The 19,289-nt window shown below is 62.8% G+C and overlaps 1 protein-coding gene across 3 annotated transcripts in view; it reads right to left on the bottom strand.

The window, feature by feature from the left end:
• Positions 1 to 19,289, bottom strand: part of LOC125354523 (calmodulin-binding transcription activator 1) — a 639,297-nt gene that overhangs the window by 190,372 nt on the left and 429,636 nt on the right. For 2 of the 3 annotated variants that reach the window (XM_048350159.1, XM_048350161.1), the window contains exon 5: positions 13,549 to 13,620. The exons of the other annotated variant lie outside the window; for it this stretch is intronic. In XM_048350159.1, the coding sequence (XP_048206116.1) occupies positions 13,549 to 13,620 (72 nt within the window). The remainder of the gene's footprint in view (positions 1 to 13,548; positions 13,621 to 19,289) is intronic. 3 annotated transcript variants of the gene reach the window in all.

Below are 19,289 nucleotides of genomic sequence, written 5' to 3'. Positions count from 1 at the left end.
AGCCGCTCAACGCGATCCATTTTAACCTTCGTCGTCACTGGGAGAAAAGAAATCGCCCCACTGCTTGTAATTACTCAGCCCCCCCCCCCCACGCCCCGATACGTTCACTAATGGCCGCGGCCGCGCTCCCCGAGTCTCACTGGACACGGCCGAGCGCTGGGTGGGGCCGCGCCCAATCCGCACCCGCGCTAGGGGTTCGGAGGCGCCCAGAAAGCGTGGGAACCGTGGGGGAGCTCGCCTGGGCTCTCAGCGCGAGCCGGCCGGCCGGGTGGACGGGATCGCGCCCCGCAGGGCCGCGGCTCTGCGAGGGGCGGGGGACGGGGAAACCTGTGCGGGCCTCAGGCAAAGGCGGGGTGGGCGGGGCAACCCGGGCAGCCAGCTCAGGCCTGGGGGGCGGGGGCGGGGGGGGGGGAGGCAGAGCCGGAGGGCAGCTGTCTGGGAGCAGGGGGGGGAGGAGGGTGCGAGCCGCAGCCTCCTCGGCGTTCTGGAAAGAAGACAGGGGTTTCCATCGGGTCGTGTGCGGACAGAAAGCCTAAGCGCAAGCGAGCGAGGGTAACCGGTGCGCGCGGACCTGGGGCTGAGCCAGCCCGGAAGGGGCGGGGGGGGGGGGAGGGAGGGCTTGACCTTGGCCCCATCCAGAGACCCCGGCCGAGAGGGCGATGCCGGTGCCAAGGCCGGCCAAGCTGCAAGACCTAGGCTGCCCTGGGCTCGTCCCTCGACCCCAGGACATCGTCAGAGGGAGGGGAGCGCCTTCCTCTTAGGCAGAGTCTAAGACCTGCCCCTCCCAGCCCAGGCCCCCCGGGTGGATGGTGGAGGGGGAGGATGGAGGGTGGAGGGGTGGAGGGTGGAGGTGGAGGGATGGAGGGTGGAGGTTGTTAGGTCCTCTCCCTGAGGGCTCCATGCAGATGCCCCCACCTCATTAAGTCTCCACCCAGTTACCTGGGTAACCTGCAGACCTGGAGGCAGTTACCTCCCCTTTCCCTGAGGTCACCTCCTAATCCACCTGGCCACACCCCTTGCCCCTGCCCTAAATAAAGCAGGGCTGGGTGGGGGTCGCGCTCTCTCTCTCTCTCTCTCTCTCCCTTCTCTCCGGCCATGGATCATCTTGGCCACAGGCCAGCAGTTCGGTAATAAACTTTCTCTCCTGCCTGAATACCGCGTGGCGTTCTCCTTTACCAGCTACCTACTTTAAAAACCTAACATATATGGTGCCATGACTCGGGAAGGGCTTAAGAGTCAGGACAGGCGGAATTCCCCTCTATTTTTCTTCTTTTTCTGGGAGTATCCCCAGTCCTGACGGCCCTTTTTCCGCGAACCGAGCTGCTGTGAGTAGCCACGCGGCACTTTTCACTAATATCATTGCTGGCCTCCACATCCACCTCCACCTCCACACCACGTGTCTACCCTGGTGAGTGAAACTGCTGCTGCTCGGGTTCTCTGCCGCTATGTCTGCCGCCTCTGCCGCTTCTGCCTGGTAAGCTCATCCACTCACCAGGCGCCTCCCTCCCGTGCTTTTGGGGTTTTGCATCACAGTCACACCCGAGCCGGGACACTGCTAGCACGCCTCTTGACAATGAGGCCTGCTCAAAATACTCGCTCAGATACAGTTTTTGCCACTGCAATGGTAATTGGTTAGAAGTCACTTATATTCAGGCTCTCTCTCTTTCTCTTTTCCTCTCTTTCTCTTCCTTTTTCTCCCTCTCTCTCATCTTCCTGCTTACTTGCCTACTTTATAAAATTCCCAAGTCGTACCATCGTTGTGTGCCTTGCTCACAAAGCTGCCTCTTTTCACAGACCTCTGAAACTGAGGCTTGACCACCAATGTGCTTTGTCAGCAAAGATATCTAAAAGTTCTTTTCTCTAGCATTGACCACATGGTGAATGTTGGGTTTAACAGGCATCAGCTCAGGCGCCATTATGCCATGCCACCTGTTCTCTGTCAGTGTGTTTGTGTCCTGCCACCCCCCTCAACATGGCATCCCACTGGAGTTTATCAAAATATGGTTTCTTCATTTGATAATCTGAAAATTGTTGTTTGCTAGTAAAATTGTTTTTCTAACTGACCACGTGGTTCTAAAATATTGGGCAAAAAAAAAAAAAAGAGAAGTCATTTACTATTGGAATTCCAAAAGAGTCTACTGCTGACATTAATTTTTACATGCTGTAAAAACTATGTGCACAGTGTGTATGTCCGTGTAAATGTCATTTGTTAATATGTCCATTTAGCTATATATCTGTGCTAAAACTCATCACATCTACTGAGTTTTGTCATTGCAGAATTCTGGCAAGTATTTGGTCAGTTCTTGACAAGGTACAGGTAAGCTCTAGTCCCCTTGGTCTCCTTGTTGTTTTAATTGGAAATCAAAAGGGCTTTTGTTGCAAAGACTCCTTGGATTGCAGTTCGAAGCCAGCCAGGGCTGAAAATCTCTCTCAAACTCCATCTCCCAATTAATCAGCGAAGAGCCAGGCTGGAAGCATGGCTGAAGAGACTGATCTCTTACCAGACAAATGCCGGAAGTGGAGCTCAAGTGGTAGAGTACTAGCCTCGAGCAGAAGTGCTCAGGGACAGTGCCCAGGCCCTGAGTTCAAATCCTGTGAATGCCATCGGGGACAAGCCATCCCAGCAACAAGCACCTAGACCCCTGGGACTCAGCCAGTTCAGGGAACAAGGATCATGGAGAGGAGTAAGAGGAGAATTATGTCAGATCCTAAATGGAGTCACTTTGTCTCGCCCTTTCAAAATTAATCAGAGCCAGGGGATCAAGAGATAGTAACTTGTCCATCTAATATCCATGCCTGAGTATAAGAACTGTCCAAGTAATCCAATTTTTAATTTTGCGCCCTAAACCCTTCCTTTTGCCTTAATACTTTTTTTGTCCAGCCCCTGCCTCATGAGACTTCTTCCAGGCTTCATTCAAGGACTGGCATCTACCACCAAGGGACCCTGCTGCTCGCCTTCTCCAGGAGGGGCCACATTTCTGCCTTTTACCCCTAATGCCGACGCCCCTTGCCAGCAGGAAGCAGCCAGAGAGAGTCTTCGTCCTTTTTCATTACTATTAAAAGGCTGGAATGTTAGGTCCTCTCCCTGAGGGCTCCATGCAGATGCCCCCACCTCATTAAGTCTCCACTCAGTTACCTGGGTAACCAGCAGACCTGGAGGCAGTTACCTCCCCTTTCCCTGAGGTCACCTCCTAATCCACCTGGCCACACCCCTTGCCCCTGCCCTAAATAAAGCAGGGCTGGGTGGGGGTCGCTCTTCTCTCTCTCCGCGTGGTGCTCTCCTTTACCAGCTACCTACTTTAAAAACCTAACAGAGGTGTAGGTGTGGAGGGTGGAGGGGTGGAGGGGGGAGTGTGGAGGGGGTAGGGTGGAGGGGGTAGGGTGGAGGGGTAGGGTGGAGGGGGTAGGGTGGAGGGGTGGAGGGGGAGGGGCCCTGCGTGTCCCTGGTCATGGCGGCTTGGCTTGGTCGAGCGCTCAGGGCTGCCGTCCAGGGCAGGAGCCCGAGGAGCCGGCAGGTCCACAGGGCGGGCCGCCTCGCCTCTGACAGGCCATGGCCGCCCTCCGCCGTCTGTCCGTCTGTCCGTCAGGGTGTGCCATGGCTCGGAGGGAGCGGTCACCCGGGCCTCGTAGAGCCAAGGGTCGGCGCCCCCCACAGGCGGCCCGGAGCCTCCCCGGGGACCCAGGCGCCCTCCCGTGGTCCCTGCGCCCAGGAGTGGGGGACGGAGGGAGACACAGTCGGTCACTCGAGGCCGTGGGGCCCCCGCCGGGAGCACGGCCCTACGACGGGGCCCGGCGTGCACACAGCCCTCACCGCTACCGCCCGAGGAAGGCGGGGGGCCCCGCTCCCCACTCACCGAGCCGGGGCACACGGGAGGCTGTGCTCTCAACACGCACGCGCCCCAGACAACGCCTCTCCTCCCCAGCTGTGGCCGCCGGGGGTCCCCTGGGGCTCCGCGCCCGCGTCCGCCACCCTTGGCCCCCGAGGCCGGGTGCACGCCTGTGTCCCTGAGCCCTGGACCACCGTCTGGCCCCCAGCACACGCAGGGCTGCCCGCAGAGGACGCCCCCCAACCCCAAGCACACGCCCCGGGCCCCCGGGGAGGCCGCGCCTTCCCCCGCTCCACACCCAGGTCCCCCCATGTGCACGTGGGGGGGGGGGAGCGCAGGGCCTGGCAGTCGCTGCAGACGGACTGACCTGGACGTGACCGAAAGGGGGGTGCCCACAGCAGAGGGGGGCAGGGAGGCGGGGGAGACAACAGGGGGCAGTGGGCCTTTGAGCCGCCAGGTCAGAGAAGGCTCTGGCGGACGGACGCCCAGGAGCTCACATGGCGGGGGGGGGGGGGTGGAGGGGGGGTCGGAGGGTGGGGGGGGAGAACCAAATAAGACATTTCCTGTGTGTGTGCCGGAAGCATCTGTGCCACGTCGAGAGACAGGATAGCCAGGGGTCCTAGAGACGCAGAAGCCCGCCAAGGTCAAGGACTGGAGGCGGGGGGGGGGGGTGATGTCTGTGGGGGAACAGAGTCGGGTAACACCAAGGGCCTCGGGCAGCGCCGAAAGTAGACGGCCGGCCCCGGGGGAGCCCCAGCCCGGAGCCTCGGGAGACCCCGCGCCCGGCCTCCCGTCGCCTGCCTGGCGATTTCGTTCCTGAAGGCGGGAGCTGGGCAGGCAGTGCTTCCACGCCCCTAGAGGAGCCCCGAGAACCGCAGGAGGGGAAGCGGGGCGTCCCCGGGACCGAGACGTCTGCGGTCAGCCGAGGGCGGCCAGGGGGCCAGCCCAGCCCGGGAGGGGTGGGGCTCCCCGGCCCCCCAGCTCTCCACTAGCTGGGCTTCTGAGGAAGATGGAGCCCGCAGAATTCCGGGAAAGGGCCCTGCCCTCGGCCATGTTGTCTCTGAAGGAGGCTGGCTCTGGGCCTCCTCTCCTCAGAGCACCTGAGGTCGTGGGGCAGGGCACGTAGGCACGTGCACGCGTGTGATGGGCACGCGGGTGTGCAACAAGTGTGTGTCGTGCAAGGATATGTGTTATGGGCTTGCTACGTGTACAGGTGTTTGTGTGCCCCCCACACACACGCAAGGCAGGCGTGTACGTACAGCACATGCAGACACGCACGCACACGGCATGCATATCTATGGTGTGTGCATCAATGCATGTGTCTGTGTGCGCGTACGTGTGTGTAGTGAAGGCACGTGTGCAAGCAGGTATCTACGCATGCGCTATCCATGTGCGTGCACACATGACAGAGTGTACACGGCGCATGCATGTACTATGTGTGTTCATGTGTGTATGTGTGTAATACAGGCATGCATATATTATGTGCACACACTCATGCGTGTGGTCACGTGTGCTGTACAAGTTCACACATACCATAGTACACACAGGTTCACGCATGTGTTAGGTGTGCACGCGTGCACAGCACACGCGTATATGATGTGTGTATGCACACGCATGGGAGTGGGCGCTCACACTAGCCGGGCAGCTTTCCCGCGGAGGGCGTGGGCGCTCACCCTAGCCGGGCAGCTTTCCCACGCAGGGCGTCCTGGGCGGCGGGCCTAGGCCGGCACCTCCCTCCCTCCCGGGGGGCCGCGGCTGGGTGAGGCCGCAGCGGACCCGGCCCGGGTGGGGAGGAGCCGGCGGGGCGGGGGCCGGGGGCGGGGGCCGGCATCGCTCCGGCTGAGCCTCGGGAAGCCGCCGCGGGGCGAGGGCGCGGAACCGGGGCGGGGGACCCGGCCTGGAGCCTCGGGGGCCCCGCGCGAGGGGAGGCCCCAGCGGTCCCGGAGGAGCCCGCACCGCCTCGCGCCCCGGGCCGCCCCGAGACGGGCGGGCGAGGCCCGGCCCGGCGCCTCCAGGCTCACCGGGGACTCCCGGGCCCGCCGCGCCCCCCCTGCGCTCCCGCTGGCGCTGCCCAGGCACAGAAGCTTCTGGATCGTGAAGGGCCGCCCGCCTGGCTGGGGGCGGGGAAGGGGTGGTGGAGGGGGGTGGCGCCCGTCCCAGGAATCGGGGCGCCGTGGGGAACCCCTGCCGGGCCGGGCACGGCGGGAGGGGCCGGGATGATGGGCCCGGGCTCCCCCGGCACCCGGGAGAGACGCGCCCCCCGTCCCTGTGCCTGCGGGGCGGGGCGGGCGGGGCCCGGGGCCGGGCGCGGCGGGGCCCCCCCCAGACCCGTGGGGACAGCCGCAGCCTCGCCGGCCCCCAGGCACGCGCTCTGAGAGCCGCGGCGAATCCTTCCCGCCACGCGGCCCCACTCTGTGGCGGGGAGGGGCGGTGGTGGGGGCTGGGGGAGGGGGCGGCGGGTGGAAGAGTGGGTCCCATCGGGCCGGGGCCGCCCCGGGTGCGCTGGGGTGGGCCCGGCACAGGGGGGCCGGGGCCTGAGGTGGCCACGTCTGATCTTTGGCTCGTCCAGGCACAGAGCGAATGCAGGTGTCTGCGACGGGCCGGCCGGCCGCGAACTCAGGGAGCGCCGGAGAGAGGCGAGGCTAGACTTTGCAGGACTTCCCTGCAGGGGCGGTGGGGGGAGTGGCGCTGGTGCACACTTGTGAATACCCGTGTGGGCACACCCGGGCACACCTACATGTACTTGCGTGCCGTGCGTTCCTACATGGGCACACCCGCGCACACCTACCTCGGCTGGTGCACACCTGCATACCTCTGCGCACGCACGCACACCTGACGGCACCGCTCCGGTGAGAACCGCCTGCCGGGAGTCCTGGACCACATCAGGTGTGTCACCTGCATCCCCACAGTGGCCGGGCCCTCTGCGGTGGTAGCGGCAGGGATGACGTCACCACCCACCATGGGGCTCGCCTCGTGTACCCCGGGTCTGTCACGCGGGCAGCCGGAGGCCCCAGCGAGCCGCTGGCCAGTGCCCGCCGCCCCTGCCGCCCCAGCCCGGCTCTCCGCCCCATTTCACCCTGTCGCGTTACACCCGAATTCCATCCTCGGCCCTCTGCGCTCCTTCAGAGGCCCAACAGAAAGTGTTTCCTCCAGGCAAACTTTTGTCTCTGGCTTTAGAAGGCGCGGTTACCCCTTTGCTCCAAAGAAGATTAGGGTATTAACGGCAGAACGTCGGCTGGATTACAACAGATGGATAATTAAACAAAAGACCCATATCAGAAGCCAACTAGAAGGGAAATGAAGCGGCTCTTTGGATCCTTCTCATCTCTGAAGAGTGCTCTAGGAAGGGGACCGGAATTATTTGGCTTGATGAATAAAGATAGCGACCAAATGGGATGGCTCTTTGTTCTGCCTCGATATTAGAAGCAATTGCTTACCCAGGCGGACACCCCCTCCCCACCACGGGGGCGCCAGCCCTGCCACAGACCCAGACCGAAGGATTAAGAGTCTGACAAATCTGGATAATAAGACTAATTAATAATTCGCATCTCTGAGGAGCCGCAGCTCAGCAGCTTCGTGATTCCAAGCCGTGCAGCGGGGCCGGGGCAGCCAAGTCCGCTCAGGGCTGAGAGACAAAGGAGGGTTTACAGTCCCAGCCAGGAGACCGCGGAGCAGGCCCAGGGTGATGGGGAGGTGGGAGATAACGCGGCAGAAGGCAGAAGATCTCTCTCGCGCCACACCCAATTCCCGCCCAAGGCTTGGAACAAGTGGTGCCATGGTGTTTGGGAGTTACATTTGGCCGTTGGAAAGGTGGCCTGGGCGGGCTCTTCCCAGGAGACCCCTCTCCCCCAGTACCACACGCTCTGGGTCCCCCCAGTGAAGCTATTCTGGCCGGGCGTGACCCTGAGTCTGACCTCAGTCTGTCCTTCAAATGGCCTGCTTCCCCTCAAAAGGAAGGACTTCTGAGGAAGTTAATTTACGGGGCCAGAGTACCTCTGCTGGTTGAACTCCATGGTACCATGCTTCTCCAAGCAGAGAGCGCGGAGCTCCTGGGCTCAGTACCTGCCTTGTCCACTAGGGGGAAGCAGAGAGCCTGAAGCTCCTGGGCTCGGTACCTGCCTTGTCCACTAGGGGGAAGCAGAGAGCCTGAAGCTCCTGGGCTCGGTACCTGCCTTGTCCACTAGGGGGAAGCAGAGGCTCCTCCCGCCCCGGAAGGGTTCTGGCCTGAATCCTTGGTCCCCAGCAATACCTAACAAGGTTGGAGGTCAGGCCGCTGGCACCTGAGCACAGGAGACCCCCCCCAAATGTCTCCCCGGGCCCCAAATGCACAAGGGGCTCTGCCGAAATGCCAACCAAACACCACTCACCCCCTTGCGGCCAGAGCGAGGCGAAGGAAGGGCTTGGCACGAGGGAATCTTGTGGGAAATCCCCTGTGACGCGCCCGAGAGAGGACCGTGGCATTGAGGGAGCGCCCGCCACGTTTCCTGAGGCCATGGCACCGCCGTGGCCTTGGCACCGTCAGTCGCAACCGAGTAAAGTCGTCTGGGGAGGCAACGCTGCCCGCGAGGCTGGGTAACCTTGGCAAGGGTCCTGAAATCTTAATGGAATTGAGCAATTTTTTTTTCTTTTGCATAGCACTGTAAATTCCTGGTGTCTACCTTATCTCCTCATCACGTTATTCAAGAGGCATTAAATGGAGAAAGATGTAGGTGCTGCTAGTTAGGATAAAACTGGAACAAAAAGGCAGTGGGAGAAATATCTGTCAGAGACGGCCGTTTGTCCTCCTCCCCCTCTCTCTCCCCCATCCAAGTGTCTTCTTCCCCCAGTTGGGGGGAGGGGAGGCTTTGCTAAGTGGCAGAGGTCATCCTGCACCCTGGGCACCCTGGCCTACCCGGCTTAGCACACAGGGCTTGGGTTTCATGGCTGGGAGTACCAGCTACTTGCTTAGCAGTCTCTTCTACCTGGAGCAACCGCCCCCCCCAGCCCAGCCCACCCTCCCCTCTCCTGCAGTGGGCATGGCCTCCCGGAGCCCTGCCCTCTCATCCACAACCCCTTGCTCGTCCACTCTCTCCTGAGTGACAAGTCTTTCCTGCCTGGGCTGGCTTTGAACTTCAATCTTCAGATCTCAGCCTCCTGAGTAGCTGGGATTACAGGCGTGAGCCACGGGCCACGCTGCCTCATGTATTTTTTAAACGAAGCTACAATAGTCTACTCTAAGGGAAAGAAGAAAGCACGTTAGAGAAGCTGTGTCTTCGGCGGGTGAAGGGCTGGCTCCCTCAGTCACAAGAGACAAATGCGGGGGGGGGGGGGGGCCACACCCCAGACCCAACTCGGGCATCAAGAGGCTCGGCGGGGCCTGGGGGCGGTGGGCCGGCCCATGGCCTGCTGGCTCCGTGGGACCTGAGGACTCTCTCCTTCCAGAGGGCTCAGCAGAGGGGGCGTCGGGGCCCCTGGGAAGGGTCAGGACAGGAAGGGGGCTCCTTGGGGGCTGGCTTGGGTCCAGCCTGGTACAGAAAGGAAGTGGCCATTCCTGAAAGTCCCCAGAAGGGTGAGCAGAGAGGCTGCGGGAAGGCGGGCACGCTGCCTCTCCCTGTTGGTTCCCCACCTCTTCCTTCTCCTCCTCCCTTTCTTTCTCTGCCTCTCTTCCTTCTCCACCACTGCCTTGGCCCTGGGCAGGAGGTTGCTCTCCAGGGTCCTGAATTCTTCCCTTCCTCCCCCCCCACCCCCCAGCCATAGCCACAGCTACTGCCGCCCTTCCTGGGGACCCCATGCTGGGGATGATCTGAGATCTAGATCATTCTGCAGCCTCCCCCTGGCTGTCCGGACTGCCTGCTGAGCCTCACAGCCAGCCCCGGGCGGGTGGGGAAGGAAGGGCCCTCTCCCTTGGTGTCCCCCGCATCCCTCCTTCCTCCCATCTCTGGGACGGCCTCAGCATCCTGCTACGCATTGCGGATAAAGCGTCTGCTGAGCCTGCGTTTGGGACGTCGGCTCCACTCAGCCGTCCTGGTTCTAGAACCTCAGTGAGATGCGGCTGCCTGTGATGGAGCCTGGGCCCCGGCCAGGGGCAGCGGAGCGGAGAGAAGCTCGTCCTGTCCTCACTCTCTTGGGGAGCCGGAGGGACCTGGGACCTCCCTTGGGGCCTGTGCTCCACCCCTGGTCCCCAGAGGCTCCTCAGGCTGGGCCTTGTGCCTCTACCACGGGCCGGGTTCTTGGCCTTGTGGTGCCGGCTGCGGGAAGCAATGGGGCCCGTCCTGGTCTGGATCAGAAATGTCCGCTGAAGGCCTTGTGCTGAGGACGGGGTCCCGGGCCCGGAGCTGCCGGGAGGGGTGGAGCGAGGTCCCCGGGGCGTGCGGGGGGGGGGGGATAAGGGAAGTCCCGCCCCTTGCTCTCTGCGTCCTGGCCTCTGTGAGGTGAGCAGCCTTGGCCTGGCGGTGGGTGACCTCAAAGCCCCCCACCCCCTCCCCTCCTGTCCTCCCCGGGGGGCCCGTGACTGGGACTTGTCTCTGGTGACCCGGAGCACTTGCTGGTTCACTGCGTGGCCAGAAGGTGGCGCTGCGCAGCGGCCCGAGCCGCGACGACTCGGGGCGCACCCGGCAGGATTTGAGCGCCGTCGGTAGACTCTGACTCCAGTGCTCCCCTCCCTACCCAGAGGTCTTCAGCCTTGAAATTCAAATGTCTGCCATTCGTCTGCGCATCAGGAGCCCCCCCCCGCCCCCCCGCCCCCCCCCTGTGCTGGGGTCTCCGCGGCGCCCCAGGCCTGGCCCTGTTTTTCCCCAGGCCTTGTGCAGGAGGCCGGGCCGGGCCGGGCTGGGCTGCAGCCCACTGGCCTCAGCCCAGCAGGCTGGAACCGGCAGCCAAGCAGCTCAGATGGCGGCCAGAGCCGATACGCGGGAACACCCCCCCCCCCTCGCTCACGCAGAAAACACTCATTAAGCACTTTAGAGGACAAGGGCAGAGAGGAAACAACACTCATTAGAAGCAGAAAGGGCTTCCAAGGAAGCCGTGCCGACTAGGCAGGAAGGGTGAGGGCCCGTTGGGGGTGCAGCGGGCTCCCCCCGGGGCCCTGGGCAGGGCAGGGAGCCTGTGCTCCAGCGCCCACTCCCCTGACCGGGGCCCGGCAGAGCTCAGGCAGAGCCTCCAGGGACGCTGACGGTGGTGGTGGTGGAACCGGCAGGAGTGGGGGGTGGGGGGCGGGGTCCTAGCTGAGCCCACCCCAGGCTCAGGACCTGGCCAGCTAGAGAAGGGACCCAGGCTCCGCTCATCTGAGCCCAGAGAGGCCTGTGACCTAAGCTGCCGTCCTGAGCGGGGGCGGCTGGCCTTCTGCCACCTCTGAGCCGTCCAAGGCCCACGGGCACCCACAGCCTCGGCGATGACCTTAGTACCCCAGCCTAAGCAGTCTTGAGCACCCTACGCTGCAGGGGCTGCTTGCTTGTCTCCTGGTTCACATCCCAATAGAGTACTTATTAGCGCTGGAGAGAGAAGGGGTGGAAAATGACACGCCGAGGAAGACAGACAGACAGACACGGAGGAAGACAGACAGGCAGGATCCTCCCTCCACAAGCCTCGGGGTACCCAGTGGGTCACGGGGCTCTGTGCTGGGCGCCCGAGCGGACAGTGGTACAGAGGAGAGGCCAAACTCCCACGGGAAGGACTGCGGCCATGCCAGGTGACCCTGAGCCGGCCTCTGGGGGTGCAGTGGGGGTCTTGGGGTGGGGGTGAACTCCGCACCGGCGGCCGGAGCTGGTGCCTGGTGGCTCTGGCAGCTGCTTGGTGAGCAAGTTTCTCTACCCAGTCCTGTCCCTGCCTCCCCCCCAAGTCTGTTTCTAGAAGGCTGCCTCGTCCAGCCCCGCTGCTGGGTGGGGGTGCTGGGCCGGGTAGGGTGTGGTCGGCCCAGGCCCGCTCCGCTCCCGGGCTTCCCCGCCCTCTCGGGAGGTGTCCTGACATCGTCCCGTCCCCCAGCCCTTTTCCCTGGTGATTGATATCGGAGACAAACTTGCCCCGGTTTCCATCTGGGCTAGCACCTCACGGCTTCCTTCCCATCTGACATCAGAGAAGTTAAACCTGCCCACGCCGTCATTATCCTGGTGTTGTAATTAGCACCAGGACAAATTGCCCCGAGCGGGGCCGGCTGCCGCGTGCGTGGAGCCCCCGGCTCAGAGCGGGACGTGCCTCGCGCTCATTGCCTGGGCCTAGAGCTCCCTCACCTCCTGTCGCCTGCCGGAGCTGGGGGTGGCGCACCCCACATCGGTGCACGCTCCTTCCCTAGCTCCTGAACGCAGAATAGGAGCTGGGGCATTGCTGAGGAGGAAACGTGGAGGGATGGCTGCCCTGGACCTGGGGGGGGGGGACACGGGGGGGAGGTCCCAGATCGGCCATCAAAATCCCCGATTCTGTGACCCTGGCCTTTGGGGAGATGGCGGCTCTGCCAGCTGGAAGGAGATGAGCCCAGTGCAGGTGAATTGCCTGCAGTGTGCCCGTAGAATCGGGGGGGGGGCGGGGCAGGAAATGGAAGTGGGAGGGAGGGCGGGGCAGAACCTCTCCCCCTTGCCCACCCTCGTGTGGGGGCTGAGTGGAAAGCAGTTGTGGGGGGGCGGTGTGTGTGAGCAGGGCCCGAGCCCACGCTCTGCCTTCAGGACAGCCCAAACCAGCACCCCAATAGCCTAACCCCCCCCCCCCATGTTGCCTTCCAGGGAGGCGGGGCCGGGGCAGCTGGCAGCGGGCATGGGGGGCATGGCGGACCCGGCGCCCTTTACCAACCAGCATGGCCTCAGAATGCCTTTCTAATGAACACACGGGACGGGCCACGGACCCCGGAGCAGAGGGAGGAGAGACCAGCCCTGGAGGCGGGGGGCTGGGGGCCGGGGGGGGGGCCGGAGAACTGGGGGCTGCTTGAACCTGGGCCTCCCCATCCCGATGGCTCTGGGCCACGTCACCCCTCCCAGCCTGGCATCCTCGCTGTGCTCCAGGCTTTGGGGCTGGCCAGGCCCTCAGCTCCCCGAGAACGCAACCCCGGGGAGCAGCCTCCGCCAGCAGGGGTCGGGGTGCAAAGGGAGCCAGTTCGTCATCGCCACTGGATGAAGGCCTCCGCCCTTTCTTCCCACCAGGCAAGGACAATCCTGATAAACAAGAGGCTGGGCCGGCGCCACACCAAGTCCCCAGTCTCCACAGCGTTCCTCCCACAGGCCCGGGGGGCGCTGCCGGAGCAATCCTCGGGCAGACATGGCCAACCGATCACAGAGCGCCTTTCCAGGGAGCCACCAGCTCCTTCTCCCCAGCTGTCATTCCACTCACTCAGCCCATCAAGACTCAACCCGTCCATCCATCCACCTACCAATCCACCATGCCCTCTGGAAGCCGGAAGCTGTGCTTCCCGCACAGGCTCTGTGACCAACCCACAGAACAGACGGACGGCTCTCCGCCGGATGCACATCAGAGTCAGGGACAGGCGGCTCAGCCTTGCGCCTCGTCCACAGCGGGACACGTCTTGTCCACACCAGGAGCCCGGTCGCCCCAGCTCTCTCCCCTTCCCGGCTCCCGACCATCGGGCCAAGCCAGGAAGCGGGCCTCAGCACACACCCAAGCCCCGAAGGGCTCACCGAGGCCGCCGGCCCCCGGCCCCCAGCCTGGCCACGCATGGGAGCCCGGCGCCCCCTCCACGCCCTCCACAGACCCCTTCCCAGCACTAACGGAGACACGGGAAGAGCCAGGCCCAGCCACCTACCTGAAGGAGCCAGTAGCACCTCCGGTGGAAGGTGGGGATGATGGAGGAATGGACATAGCAGCCGTACAAGCACTAGGGAGAGAGGAAAAACAAGAATTCAGTTGGAAAGAGGGAAGGGAAGAGGAAGACAGGCGACAGCGAAGGAGCGAGGAGACCGCACCACCTCCGGCGGACCCGGGGAGGCCGCGGCCCGCTCCCCGCGGACGGCATCCGAGGAGCACGCGGGATGCGCAGCGGGGACACACGGGGAGGGGACCCCGTGGGGGACACAGAGGTATCGGGGCGTCCAGCTGGGGTGTGTGGGGAGGGCTGGGGGGTTCAGAATGGGGTAAAACACAGGGGACACACGCAGGGCGGACCGGTTCTGGCTGGCTGGGACAAAGCGCTTGGGATGCCCCCGGAGAGACCCTTCCGTCCTCCTCACCCAGGGTCTCGCTGTATTTAGTTTATTTTAGTGCCAATCCCGGAGCTTGGACTCAGGGCCTCGCGCCCTCACTTGGCTTTTTCTCTCAGGGCCGGCACTCTACTGCTTGAGCCACGCCTCCGCGTCTGGCTTTTGGCTGCTTAGCTGGCGAGATGGGAGTCTCACGGGCTTTTCTGCCAGGGCTGACTTCAAACCCTGACCCTCAGACCTCAGCCTCCTGAGGCTCTAGGACGCCAGGCGGGGGCCACGGGGGGGGGGGAGGTGGCGATGGAGTTTCTGAGCGAGGGGCTGCGGATGGAAGGATTCGTTTCAATACAGGACGGTGTCTGTGGCGGATGGGTTAGATTTTGGGAACGAGCCAGGTTGGAGAATAAGCGGGGAGGGGGATTCAGTCTCGGGAAGGACACGGGAGGCCGGCGGGCATAGGGCACCCGGGTCGAGCAGGTGTGGGGGGCCGGCAGGCGGGCGCCGGTGGGGGAGGACAGGGAGGCGGAGGGGCCTGAGGAGGTCCAGGGCCCCTCGTAGCGGATCTGAGAGTCTGTGTGGGAGGGACGGGCCCCCCTCCCATGTGGCTCGCTGGCGTGGACAGGGCCACCCCGGAATCCATTGGACAGGGCCGTCCCAGGAATCCATTGGACAAGGCCACCCCGGAATCCATTGCCACCCCGGGAATCCATTGGACAGGGCCGCCCCGGCACCCCCGGGCCCGGCCACACCAGAGCCAAGGCCAACGCCGCGTCCCTCAGAGCATTCCCGTGTAAGGGGCAGCGTGTGCTTTCCACGTGGCCCTAAGCTCGTTCTCCGAACTTTCCAGGCTCAAACTCAAGGACGGCCAGGGAGGTAGAGGCAGAAGGGTTGGCTTCCATGGAGGGCCTTCGGTGGAAAACGGCTTTCTGTGCCCGGCTCCTGCTCATGACACCCCCTTCTCCCTGTGCCCCCCAACACCAGCTTCCTAGAGCCAGCACCCCGCAGTTCTGTCTTGAAAGCTTTCATCAGACAGAGAGCACATATATCTTATATAGGTATTCATATTTACATCCTCCACATGACTTGAGTGCAATTTGGTCCAACTCAAGACTCTTGCTTGAGCCTTGCCTGTCTGATTAGCAGAGGAGAGAGAAAGAGAGAGAGAGAGAGAGAGAGAGAGAAAGAGAGAGAGAGATCATTTTAGACTCTGGAATTCTGGCTATAAGAAAATCAGATTTCCAATGTGTTAGAACTTCTTTTTTTTTTTTTTTTTAACAGATTGCTGCCAGCTGGGATTTAAGCCCTGTACAAACCAAACAAACAACGCGGAAATTAATTTAAACGATTCCCTTGCAATTCTTGCCCACGAAACGTATTTATTATTAAGAAGGCAATATTCTTCCACGACTTTTCTGGTTTGTAAGACACTGCTTTGTTTTCCTGGTTGGGTTTTCTTTCTTTTTTTGAATAACTCGTTCTCTCTTGCCCAAGCTGACTCCCGCGCAGATGTTTCTCAGGAGCATTTGGTCACAATGACGGACCCGCTGCCTCTCGTGCTCCTTCAATCAGCTCCTTCCCAGTGGAATCTGCTTGTTTTCCCCAGCAGTTTCTTCACGTTGACCCATGGCCATCAGCCAATAAAAGGCAACACGAACAGCTAAGACAAATCTCTCCCGTCCCTTGGCAACCAGAGGTTCCCACCTGCTCCTCCCTGTTTCTTCCTCTCCGGACTTGAAGTGAGCACCATTGATGTTTGCCATCTCCCCGCCGCCATTCCTTGCTTGCCTGGCCAGCTCAGGCCTCGGTGCCTCTCCTCTGAGACTCGGGGGTCAGTGAGAATCTGCTAAACCCCTGCCCTGCCCAGGCTGAGGATGCACACGAGTAGCAGCCAGCCGGACTGCTCTTTCCTGAACACCCCCAGCGCCTTCTCTCGCCCGTGGCGTGGTCCTGGACAGAGGCGCCGAACCATCCCATAAGCCAAATCAAGTTAAAAAGAAAAATGGCGCTGTCCATGTCAAGCCTCGTGCGTTTTGATCCGAGGGGCTGAGGCAGTGAGAGTCTATTTTCAGATGTCACTGTAACTCCAGCCGCCCCCTGGCGGGGCGATGTTTCCTGTCTCACCAGCCGAGAGGTAGGGAGGGAGGAAAGGTGGAGGGAGGGAAGCGTGACCGTGGCGGTCTACACCAGCGGGCCCGGAGCCTGGGTTGGGGAGGCTGCGTGAGGAGCCCCAGGATGCGGGCGTGGTCCGTCCATCCTGCAGGGCTTGGATGGGCACACAGAGCCGCCCCGGGGTTATGCCACCCGCCCAGGCCTCGGGCTCTGTGGGTGAAAGTGGTTGACGTGTTTCCCACCCAGGGCCCCGACCCCCGCGGCCTGGGCTGTGAGGATGGAGCAGGCAGGCCCGGCTTGGCTCCAGCGGGAGGAGCAGGTGGGGGAGAGGAGAGGGCCTGAAGCCGCTGAGGGGGCCGAGGCGGCGTGGAGTGCGAGCGCGAGCGGGGGAATGGAGACGACGGGGGTCACGGGAGATGGCGGCGAGGAGGGGAGCCGCTCCTCGCCCGGCGCGGAGGGGAGGAGGGGACGTGGCGGCCACAGCGGTGACTTTGAACGTTGCCGTGGCATCCGTACGGCCAGGGCCCCCAGGACTGGCTTAGAGGAGGCGCCCCGGGGTGTGTCCTGGGGCCGGGATGGCGGGCTTGCCCGGTGGAAGGGGGACCCCCCCCGTTTCCGTGGGTAGGCGCGTCCCCGGGGTCTAGCTCTTGGGACGGGACCCCTAAGGCACCGGGAGCTGGCAGGAGACGCTGGCAGAGTCCGTGGCGCCCCCTTGAGGACGGATGGACGGCTCGCTGAGGCTGATTGCCCTTGGCGCGCCTTGGCGTGTTTCTTTCTTCGTGCGGGTACGAGGGCTTGAACTCAGGGCCCGCACGCTCACGTTTCACTTTTCGTGTTCAAGGCTAGAGCTCTGTCTCACCTGAGCCACAGCTCCACTTGCAACGTTTTGCCGGTTCCCTGGAGATGTGAATCTCCCGGACTTCCTGCTTGGGCTGGGTGCAAACCACCATCCTGAGACCCCAGCCCCTTGAGTTACGAGGGTGACGGGGGGGGGGGGGGCTCAAGGCCCAGCCAGCTCCTTCGGGATTTTTACCCAAATCAAAGCTCCGTCGTGACAGAAATGCAAACGCGAGCATTGACGACCAAGGCCTCCCTCTCCCTGCTGCCATGTTAGACAGGAGCCGTGGGGCTCCTCCGAAGGCTCAGAGAAGGAGGAACTTCTCCCCGTTTCCTGGACATATCCTGCCGCCTCCTCCTCCGTGGGCGCATAAACCGGGGAACTCAGAGCACACGACCCCCCCGCCCCCCACCCCACCCCCACGCGAGCCCATGCACCCCTCCCTCGGCCGCTTTTTTTTCTCCTCGCAGCCCCCAAGGGAAAACCCCAGCCCAGCGAGAATCCCTAGAGAACGCCCCCCCCCAAAAAAAAAAACCTGGTCAAAGAGCACCCAAAGTCTGTACCACACCAATCAGTAGCGACGAACTTGGTTGCTTTTGTGATGAGTGAGTAAAGGGAACGGATCGGATACACGGCCTTGTGAAATTCTGCGCAAAGGATCCCCAGTCGGCTGGGTAACGACAGCGTCGCGCAGCTGGAAGGCAGAGAAAAGACAGCCCGAGGGGCCCCCGGGGTGCGGCGGGGGAGCAGGGGGGAGGGCGGGGCTGGGGCGGGGGCTGGGGGTGGGGTCTGTGTGTATGGGGGGGGCGTGGGCAGGGCTGCAACGGGACCCAGCCAGGCTGGCTGTTCTCCTCCACCCTCTGCCAGGCCCGGTGCAGGACCAAGTGCACACCTCGCTCGCTCTGTCTACTTCAGGTGGTCAGCAGCTCACACCTGCGATCACAGCTACTCAGGAGGCTGAGATCTGAGGAGAGTGCTTCCTAGCCCGCCTGGGTAACAAAAGTCCACGAGACCTCTATCTCCAGTGAGCCACCAAAACGCCGGACGTGGAGGTGCTGTGGTTCAAGGGGCAAGGCGCTAGTCTTAAGCAGAAAAGATCAGGGGTACCATCCAGGCCTTGAGTTCAAGCCCCAGCACCCCGTATAAATACATACATAAATGCATAAATAAATAGAAATAAAATTTCAGGGAAACCCATAGCAAACACGCTGTCTCTGTGGTTGAAGGGAATGGTTCACAGAAAGCAAAGGACATTGGTGAAGGAAATCTCTCCTCTGCAGACCCTGCTGCCCATGGTGGGGGTTCCCCAAAGAGGGTCCACCAGGCCCACGGACAGCCCCAGAGCACTGAGGAAGGAGCACCTAGCGGGGGGCGAGGATATTAGGGGGTGGCAGGAAGCTCCTTTCCTGGCCAGCTGCCCAGGGACTCATCTGATATAGTGGGCTCCTATTCCTTCCCTTCCCTTCTCTCCCTCCCTCCCTCCCTCCCTCCCTCCCTCCCTCCCTCCCTCCCTCCCTCCCTCCCTCCCTCCCTCCCTCCCTCCCTCCCTCTCTTCCTGTCTCTGTCTCAGTCTGACTCTCGCTCTGTTTCTGTCTGTCTCTGCACCTGTCTCAGGCTCACAACTTCCGTTCTTCCCAATCCATTTCTGGCCGCGGTCCCGGCCGTCTAATGACAAGGTGCCCGAGCCGTGGGCTGGCCAGGGCAGGCGTGGGGACCTCCCCCCGCCCCCCGCCCGCCCCCCGCAGCTGCAGACAGAGCCGGGTGATTCCGCTGGCCACAGCCCAGCCAGGCCCACGCTCCGCTCCCGTCTTCCCAAGGGACGCTGACTGGCCCAGGCCCGTCTCCCCCAGGGCAGGTCCCCAGGCCTCCGCCTCCCACCCCGTGCCGGCCCCCCCTCCCCCGGGGCCCGCGCCTGTCCCCCACAAAGGCACTGAGCGCGAGCATTGATTTCTGGTGCTTAGTCGCTCTCCCCCTCGCTTCTACCTGATGGGCGCATGACCGAGATGGATCCGCGTATACCCGTGTCTCGGGTGTAAAGGTGATGGAGGAGCAAGCGGGGCGGGGGGGGGGGAGGGGGGCAGGGCTTGGAAAGAGGGCCTGGAGCAAGCCTGAGCTGTTGCCTGCTCCGTCCCCGCCCCGAGCCGCCCGTGTCTCCCGAGCCCAAATGACTAAGACCACATCGGAAAGTCCTGATGCCAGGCACAAAGCGCCCAGGGGAGGCTCCCGACACCCTTTCCTCTTGAAGGTCAGCAGAGCCACTCGAGAGGAAGGGGCGTCGGCGCAGAGGTCACAAGAACAAGCCGGAAGCCGGGCACCAGTGGCTCACGCCTACAATCCTAGCTACCGAGGAGGCTGAGATTTGAGGATCATGGTTCAAAGCCAGCCTGAGTTGAAAAGTCTCCA

This window comes from Perognathus longimembris, chromosome 7 (genome assembly GCF_023159225.1).
Source record: "Perognathus longimembris pacificus isolate PPM17 chromosome 7, ASM2315922v1, whole genome shotgun sequence".
In the NCBI taxonomy this organism is placed as follows: Eukaryota; Metazoa; Chordata; class Mammalia; order Rodentia; family Heteromyidae; genus Perognathus; species Perognathus longimembris.
The sequence above is the reverse complement of the archived record's forward strand: the minus strand, read 5'-3'. Positions and strand labels throughout refer to the sequence as shown.